The sequence below is a fragment of the Sarcophilus harrisii genome, chromosome 1 (assembly GCF_902635505.1).
Source record: "Sarcophilus harrisii chromosome 1, mSarHar1.11, whole genome shotgun sequence".
NCBI lineage: Eukaryota > Metazoa > Chordata > Mammalia > Dasyuromorphia > Dasyuridae > Sarcophilus > Sarcophilus harrisii.
Genome location: NC_045426.1, coordinates 658,268,758 through 658,278,307, shown reverse-complemented (window position 1 = coordinate 658,278,307; position 9,550 = coordinate 658,268,758). Strand labels below are relative to the sequence as shown.

Here is a 9,550-nt window from a genome sequence, read left to right as displayed (position 1 = left end):
TTTCTCTGTTTCTTTTGTTCTTCATGAAATTTGATAGAAAATTATAATTTTCTATCAAATTTCTAAATGATTTTTCTAAATGATTTTTCATAATCATTTCATTTGATCAGAATTTGTCCTATGACAACACAGCTGATGTAATGTACATTACACAAAAGAAAAGACTGAGCTTCAGATGAATGGAATAACTTGCCTGAAGTACATTAATTATGACAGAGACTAGAACCAAGGTCTCCTACCACTAAACTTAGTGTTTCTTTAGAAGGAATGGGTGATATGACAAAGTAGATTGTAAAAAAATAGAATTTAATATTTAAAAAGTCCAGAAATAAAAACAATGAAGAATAGTTATTGAGAAGAAGCTGTTCTGCTAATGAACCTCCTAAGGGCTTCCTTTATGTCCTTGTTCCTTAAACTATAGATGAAGGGGTTCAGCATGGGAGTGACTACAGAGTGCATCATCAAAGCAACTAAGATCTTCCAGGAGGAGTGAATAACTGAAGAACTCAGATACACTCCAAGTCCTGTGGCATAGAATAATGAAACAACAGAGAGATGAGATCCCCAAGTAGAAAAGGCTTTATATTTTCTCCCAGGTGATGGTACTCTCAATATTGAGGAACAGAGCTGACTATAAGAGAAAAGAATTCCTGCAAATGGGAGAATACCTAGTACACCAGTTACAAAATATGCCAATATGGTATTAATGAAGGTATCTGAACAAGAGAGTTTTATAACCTCACATAGATCGCAGAAAAAGTGGGAAATCTCATGTTCTGTACATAAGGACAGCTGCATTACCATTAGAATTTGAAGGATGGAACTTAGAAAACTAATAGTCCATGACATCAGAACCAGGAGACCACAAATCTGTGGACTCATTATTGTGACATAGTGTAGAGGGTGACAGATGGCCAGAAAGCGGTCATAAGCCATTGCAGTGAGGAGTAAATTGTCTGTGGAAACAAAAGTCATGAAGAAGTACATTTGAGCAAAACATTGAGCATATGAGATGGCCTTATTGTGTGTTAGAAGATTCACCAGCATCTTGGGGACCAAGGTAGTAACTAGACACACATCCACCATGGAAAGATTGGAGAGAAAGAAGTACATGGGAGTATAGAGATGGGAATCAGAGCCAATGGCCAGTGTGGTGAGAAGACTACCAACCACAGTGACTATGTACATGCTGAGGAAGAGCTCAAAGAGGAGAAGGTGCTGCTCTGGGAACTCAGAAAGTCCCAGAAGGAGGAATTCTGACACACTTGTTTGGTTTTCTGGTCCCATGCACCTGATATATCTGCAAGGAAAAATATGTGAGAAATTGACAAAATGGAGATAGTTGCTTCTCATTCTGTGATAGAGAAAACTCTAGATTTGGACTCAGATGACTGAAGATCTACATCTTTGTTATTTTAAGCAAGTCATTTCCCTTCCTGGTCTCAGTTTCATCATATATAAAATCAAGTTGGACAAGATGTTCCAAGGTACTGTTCTGCTCTCACATCTTCAGAAACTCTTATACTTAGAACTTAGGTAATTTATAAATGAAATGATAGAAATTCTTAGTGGTAATGTTCCTTTAAGATCAAAATATCAATATTGAGTTGAACATTATACTATATAAATTATAAAGTTACAATATGATGGAAGAAAGTGGAGCACAATATTTATCTAAGTTATGTCAAGGAAATGATAAGCAATTCAATGAAGAATTAATTAGAATCAAGTAGATGTTGTTTTCCATATGAAAGAAAAAAATTTAAATAAAAAATGTAATTAAAAACCCCCAGTGAATTTAGGAAATGTTTTAATGGTAGTTGTGGCAGATAATAACTTGACATTCAAAATATATAAGGATTTGTTGAGAGTGGCAGTCATCTCTGAAAACATTTTCATTTAATTTTCAAAAAAGTAATACAAATTGTTTTAAATTAATTATTATTTTATATGAAATTTGCACTCTTTTCCTCTCATGTACTCTTCCCAGTTGAGAAAACAAGAAAACCAAAACCTGTTATAAACATGTATAATCAAACAAAACAAATTCTTCCAATTTCCAATAATTATTTGAAAACAGTTAATTTTGGAGCAGCTACTTGGTGTAGTGGATAAAGCATCAACCCTGAAGTCTGGAAGGCCTGGGTTCAAATCTGATCCCACACACTTAAAACTTCTTAGCTATATGACACTGGGGCAAATCACTTAATCCCAATTGCCAAAAAAAAAAAAAAGCTTAATTTTACCAATAAGGAGAAAGATACAAATTAACATAGCTTTGAGGTACTATTTCAAACTCTATGTAGAAAATAACCCAAATTCAACACAAATAAGTCTGAGAAATAATAAGTATACTCATTCTTTGCAAATAGTATTGAAAAGTTTTAAAGTATTTTTGGCCAAAAATCTAACGTTACAAAATATTGTTCTAATAGCTATATTTTGGGGAATAGACTTTGATTCAAAGATTTTCATAGCATCATTAAATAAAATAAAAATTAAATGTAAATGCAAGAACAAAAACATTGGAATAATTTAAATAAGAGCATAGTTAAATAAGTTGGAGTAAATTATTGTTATGAAATATTTTGATATAATTACAAAGAATTCAAAGAACTACAGGAAGAACTTTATCAAATAATGCAAAGTGAAAAAAAAATAGAGGTACATGGTTGAAGAACACTTTAGTTATGACCATAAAAAAAGCAAGGTGAATGTAAATAAGTGGAATATTAATGAAGTTAGAAGTGACAAATGTTTTTATAAAATTCTATACACTGAAAATTATTAAGTGAATCTATTGATATTCAATATTCTCTCAAATAAAATAATTGATATATATTTTGAACAGAAGATATGTAGTCAAATCTCCTGAGCTGGAAAGGGATCCTAATTATCAAAGGGAGGAGGACAGTAATATGTGAATAGAATGAGAATGAGAAATGGGAAGTTTGTTTTGCAGAAAGGGCTGAGAAATAACAAGAGAGCAAAGGGTCACTTAAGTCAACATGATTTATTGACCTATTGACCTATTGACCTAAAAAACTAAAAAACTAAAAAAACTAAAAAAAAAGTAGAGGCCAGAGAAAACTAGTAAGTTCAAGATTCTGAAGTCAGGATCATTTGGTTGATTGGTTGTCCTTGGTTCTTGAAGAGGACAAAAATGACACCATTATAGTAGAGTTGAGTTACAATGTGTCCAACTGTAACTGATCAGACAAATATATCAACCAAGATTAATGCCTACATCCAAGAAACAAGTTGACCAAAAACTTGAGCCTATACAAGGAAGATCTTTTGAAAAATAACATTTAATACTTTCACTCTAATAGCATAGTCAAAAGATAGAAAGAGTAATGTGTGAAGTTACAGGAAAACATATTTGTGCTCAATATAGGGAAGGATATAATAAATATCAGATCTATACCTAAATAAAATTAAATATTCAGGGATTAAAATTATCCTACTTATAATAAAAGAATCTGAAGCAGAGTTCTCAGCTAATACTTTATTAAAGGGTCCATGATCCCTTCTGATAAAGTGGACCTCAGATCTTTCTTGCAATCTGAGATGACTCCTCCTTCCAAGGTCCTATTTTTATAAAATGAGAGGTCTAGTCATTTCAGAACAGTTATCCCAAATATAGAATAATCCCATTGGTCGACAATGTGATGCATAAGCTAAAATAAACAAAATAATATGTCAGCAGTGTCACAAGTTGGTTGAAGTAAAGAATATCTCCACAGAAGATGGGCAAGCTTCTCATTGGTTTGGGCAGGAAGAAATGGTACAAGTCACACAGACAGTGACCTAAGTGTTCTTAAGATGTCACCTGCTCTTTCTGGACAAGGGATTGGTCTGGAAGTTAAAAATATATTTTGGAACACTTTCTATGTAGTTATTATCTCTGCCTTGCTGTTCTTTGTCACTATGACAATGAAAAACAAAGATAGAGGTCCTCTAGTTAACTTGCTTTGATTAAGTAAGTGAACTCAGAATATACTGTTCACAGCTCTGGGCTCTGTATATGGAACTTTGATATGAATCTTTCAAATTGATTAATAATATTATTTGTTATAATTATTGGAATAGAGTAGGGATTTGATGGTTTCTCTGAGGACAGTGTCAGGCAAGGAAATATTTGTGATTTCGAGGGACTTTGCTCAATGTCACACAAGTGGAAAAGCCAGATTTTGAACTCAAACCCTGAAATTCAAAATCCAATTTTTTTTCCAGAGTAAAGGAGGAAAGAATGGAGGTCAGAGCTTGAGGAGAATGGTAAAGTTATACAGCAGATGTTGTGTGGAATCCTAGATAATGTTACATATTGATTCTAATTCAAAGTAAAAAACAACATATTTGTGCCCTTTACAACCAGAACTCCAGTTTTGGTGGAATAGTCTGGGATTGCTGAAGGCAGAGATATGTAAGACCTAGAGATGAAATATACGATGCTGGGTGCAATTAGCAGGATATGTTCACACCTAAATAAGGAAATTGAGAGACAAGAAAATGATCAGGTAAGAGTAATTAGGGAATTGAGGAGATTCAACATCATATTTCAAAAGAAATGATTAATGGATGTATTGATGTTTTTCCCAGATTAAAAAATTAGGAAAGACCATAATGGTTGCCTTACATTTTAAATATTTTTACCCACAGGAGGAATCTGACTTCACCAAATCAAAGTAAATCAGAGTGGGAAGGGATAACAACTTTATCTAGTTCATCTTAAAACTGAGAAAGTGTTTCTGAGAGGGGAAAATCCCCTGAGTGGTTCATCTACCTCTTGAAAAATAAATTATTAGTCAGGCCAAAAAATATTGGTTGTTCTTTTATCAGGAAATAAAAGGCTCAACCAGAAGTGTAAAAAAAAATGATATCCTTACTAGTATACCTTACTCCTCTACTGTGGTCTATTTTCTTAAATTCATCTAATTCATCTTTCTGTTCAGTTGACCTTTAGTGCATATAATGACATAATTCCTTGAATGTATGTGTCCATTGAGCTTTATGACAATGATCTTTACTTTGCTTCTTCATTCTGGCCATTGGATTTCCTCACTCAAGTATCCTTGGTGATACCTCATCCCACATTTTACATATATTTTTTTCTTTTTAATAGGCTATATATTTTCAAAACCATGGAATTTGCATTAACAAGTCTCATGAAGTCATAGTAGGTCAAATTTGCCTGCTTTTATTAGTATCCTAATTTATATGGTTTGTTGATCTTTGTGCATTTTTGAATTGACATCTAATAAAAATGAGTTTTCCTCTTTATTTTTAAAAATGTAATTATTTTACAAATTAAATAATTTGGAAACATTCTTTTTAAAGATTTGAGTTTTAAATTCTCTCTTCTTCTTTCTCCCCTTCCCACTCCTTGGGCCAGTGAATAATTTTGATATAGTTTATGCATGTGCAATCACAGTCTTATTCTTTCTTAAGATTGTGAATTTCTTTATATTTCAATTACTATTCTTCCGATATTGTGACAAACTTTTATCCTATATGTGTGGATAGTCTTTCACTTCTTTTTGATTTTCCTCTGAGGATAGTACTGATGCCTTTCAGTGCCTGGAATGTAGATAATGATTCAGGAGATTTAGGCTAATGAAGATTTCTTTTCACAACTAAAGTAGTCAGCCCAACACTGGCAATGAACACTTTAGAAGGTAAAATGAAAGAGCTCAAGCCAAAAGTGAATGATCACTTTTTTTCAGGAATATTTTAGATTGATAGATGATTATTTCCTGATTTAAGAAGTTGAAGAAGAAACTCTCTTCTGTGCTTTTGTGATTCATAAGAGAGAGATAGAGGGTTAAAATTGTCACTTTATATCAAGCACTCTTTAAATGCCTACAATATATCAAGTACTGGATTATGTATTTGTATCAAAAGCCAAATATGAAATAGTCACTATACTTTAAGAGCATTCCATTGTGGAGTGAAAATTAAAGTTGTTTACAGATAAGCAATCATCAAGTGTGTGCAGCAAATTTGGTAGATGTGAAAGTAATACTAACAACAGTAGAAAATTGATCACTCTTGTTCCAATTAGCACTCAAATTTAGTGATGAATAGAGCTATGGAATCCTAGATACAAAGGTGGATATGGCTTGTCCTCTGTTCCTTACATGAGAAATAGCCTGTGTAATGAATGGTTCGTGATTGGGAAATGATGGGAACATTGTTAGAAGTAGGTGAATTTGACTATAATATAGAGTATGTTGGGACACTTACACAAAATGAGCCAAGGAACACATGTTGGAATTAGATTCTGAAGTGCTTTAAAAGTCTTAGGAAATTAAATTGTATCATTAATATAATAGGGAGCCAATAAATCATCTTAAATAAATTTGTGACATGGCCAAAGAAGTGACTGAATGTAATAAAAACATAGATTATCATGAAACCAAATAGCCTTTTCACAGATACAGACATTCAACATCTCATTGGCATATGGAGTTGATCTTAGCTTTCCAAAGACTATGTCATTAGAGGTACAGTTTTTACAGGTTCAACTAAAGAAAAGTCTTCACTGATAGTATCAGGCAAAGCACAAAGCCTGATGTCTGGATCAGGCAAAGCACTTATCTGGAGATGCTGGCCACCATGTAATAATTTTATTTTTACCGTAGCAACTCATAATGGTCATCAGTTTAGGCATAAAGAAGATAGCACCTAGACCCCCAATGATGAAATCCCATTTGATTTTCCCCTAATTTCTTTCTTTCATTCCTGTAAGTTTATATCCTTTCATAGTCTGCAAATACTTTCATATAATATATTTAATTTGATGTGTAAAAAAACAATATTAGATAATAAGGTTTTCCAATTCTCATTTCAGAAATAAAAAAAAATTTAGAAAGATATTAAGTAACTTGGCCAAGAACACATAGATCATAAGTTGTGAGTTGAGAACTAAAATCCTGCCCTTGTGAATCAATATCCAGTATTTTTTTTGAAGTAGAAAATATCCTGGGAAAAAGCAATATGTTTAACCTGATGACTTTGGGGTAGAAACTTCAGGAATAAAGGCCATGAAGGGAAAGATCAAGGTTATTTTTAATAAATAAGAGAAGAATGAATCAGTATAATAGGTGCTTGGAGATTCATAAATCAACATTTATTAAGAACCTGATATGGGTCAGTCATTGTGCTAAGTGTTGGGGGTACAAAATGAGGCAAATACAATTTTTGACTTCAAGAATTTCACAATCTAATGGGGAAGGTAACATACAAACAAATATATACAAACAACCTAAACATGACTAATAATGCTTAATACATTAATAAATAATAATAAATTAAATTAATAATGATTTGTAGATGGTTAACAAAGGAAAGAGACTAGAATTAGTAGGGGTTAAAAGAGGTTGCCAGTAAATGATGAGATTTCTTGAAAAAAAACTTGTTGCTTAAAAAAAAAAAAGCAAAAGAGTCCTGTAGGCAAAGTGGAACAGAGAGAGCATTACAAACATGGAGAATAGCCTGAAAAAATGCCCAGAACCAAGAAATGGAATTTCTTGGATCCAATAATACTGGATCCAAGAGCATGTGGTAGGGAATAAGATATTAGAAGACTAGAAATGAAAAATGAGGCTTCATTATGAAGGGATCTGAATAATAAATGAAGGATTTTGTATTTAATCCTAAAGGCAACTGGGAGCCATTGGTATTTAGTGGAATAAGTGTGACAGAATGAGATATAAGCTTTAGGAAAATTACTCTGATGGCTAAAGGAAGAATAGATTTGAATGAGAGAAATGAATAATTCAACTTTGTAATTCCCAATGTTTTTCCCAGAAATACCAGTGTTTCATTCCAAAGACAAGGAGCCAGCCCCATCACTGAGAAGAGGCTGTTTTGCTAATGAGTTTCCTAAGGGCATTTTTTATGTCTTTATTCCTTAGTGTATAGATGAAGGGATTCAACATGGGGGTGACAACAGCATACATTGCTGAGGCAACTGTGGTCTTCCAGGAAGAGTGAGTAGCTGAGGAACTCAAATACACTCCAAACCCTGTGCCATAGAATAAAGAAACAACAGAGAGATGAGATCCACAAGTAGAAAAGGCTTTATATTTACCCTGAGCAGATGGGACTTTTAAAATGGAAGAACAGATCTGAGTATAAGAGAAAAAGATTCCTATGAGGGGTAGAATACCCAGAAATCCAGCAACAGTATATATCAAAATATAATTGCTAAAGGTGTCAGAACAAGAGAGTTTCAGAACCTCAGCAAGATCACAAAAGAAGTGTGACATTTCATGGTCTTTACAGAAGGAGAGCCTTGTTACCATCAGACTGTGAAGAAGGGCCTCTAGGAGATTTATTATTCAGGAAAGCAACACCATCAAGCTACACAACCTAGGATTCATGATGGCTGTGTAATGTAGAGGATGACAGATAGCCACAAAACGATCATAGGCCATTGCAGTGAGGAGGAAATTATCCAAACCAACAAAAACTATAAAGAAGTACATCTGGACAAGACAGTTAGCATAGGGGATGGCCTTGTTTTTGGTCAAGATGCTCATCAACATATTGGGTACTGTGGTAGATACCACACCGAGATCCACAAAGGATAAATTGGAAAGGAAGAAGTACATAGGAGTGTGAAGGTGAGAATCAGAGCCAATGGCCAACATTATGAGCAGGTTTCCAAGCACTGCGATCAAGTATATGCCCAAGAACAGCCCAAAGAGGGGCCCTTGATGCTCTGGTTTTTCAGAAAATCGCAGAAGAATGAATTCAGTGAATTGTGTTTGGTTTCCTGGTACTATGGGGTTGACTTTTCTGCTGGGAAAGAGAAGTGAGAAGAGCATGGCATGAAAATACATTTATTTTTGTATCTGAAATGAAAAAACAACAAACTCTGACTAATTATTTCTAGTTTCTTTCTCTTTCTCTGCAACTTATTGCCTTTCTGCTCTTAGACAAGTCACCATTTCTACATGCAACATAAACATAAGAGGAATGATGTGAATCTAAAAATCTCCACAGTTCTTTTTAGTTCATACAATCTTTGGAATATAAACAGCCACTTTTACAAATGAACACCATCTCAAATCAATGACCATTGTTCAGTGGAATAAAGAAATAAATACTATTCTCCAGTTGATCAACAGAAAAACGATATGAACAGGCAGTTTTCTGATGAAGATATCAAAAGAAATTGTAACCATAGGAAAAATGTTCTATATCATTATTGCTTACAGAAATGCAAAAACGCTGAGATATGACTTTATACCTATCAGATTGACTAAACTGATTGAATAAGAAAGCAAAAAATAGTAGAGTAGATGTAGAAAAAATGGAATATAATTGACTATTGGTCAAACTATGAAGTGACTCCACCATTTTGAAAAGCATTTTGTAATTATGCTCAAGAACTTATTAAACAGTCTAAGATCCCCTTTGACCAAGCAATTCCATTATCAGGTCAGATTGCAAAGAAAATTATGGAGAAAGGAAAACAACCTATATGTTCTAAAATATTTATAGCAGATTGTTTTATGGAGGTAAAGGACTGAAAACTGTG

At 33.4% G+C, this 9,550-nt stretch overlaps 1 protein-coding gene and 1 pseudogene across 1 annotated transcript; both read right to left on the bottom strand.

Annotated features, from left to right (window-relative positions):
• Positions 1 to 348: 348 nt before the first annotated feature.
• LOC100923838 (olfactory receptor 7D2-like) lies at positions 349 to 1,487 on the bottom strand. The gene has a single exon (XM_012542355.2). The coding sequence runs from the start codon at positions 1,351 to 1,353 to the stop codon at positions 349 to 351; it is 1,005 nt and encodes a 334-aa protein (XP_012397809.2). The 5' UTR covers positions 1,354 to 1,487.
• Positions 1,488 to 7,853: 6,366 nt separating this feature from the next.
• On the bottom strand, positions 7,854 to 8,867 carry LOC100923573 (annotated as a pseudogene).
• Between the last annotated feature and the right edge of the window lie 683 nt (positions 8,868 to 9,550).

Coding starts and splice junctions, on each gene's coding strand:
- LOC100923838 (XM_012542355.2), bottom strand. CDS start 1,353: ATGAGAAGCAACTATCTCCATTTTGTCAATTTCTCACATATTTTTCCT.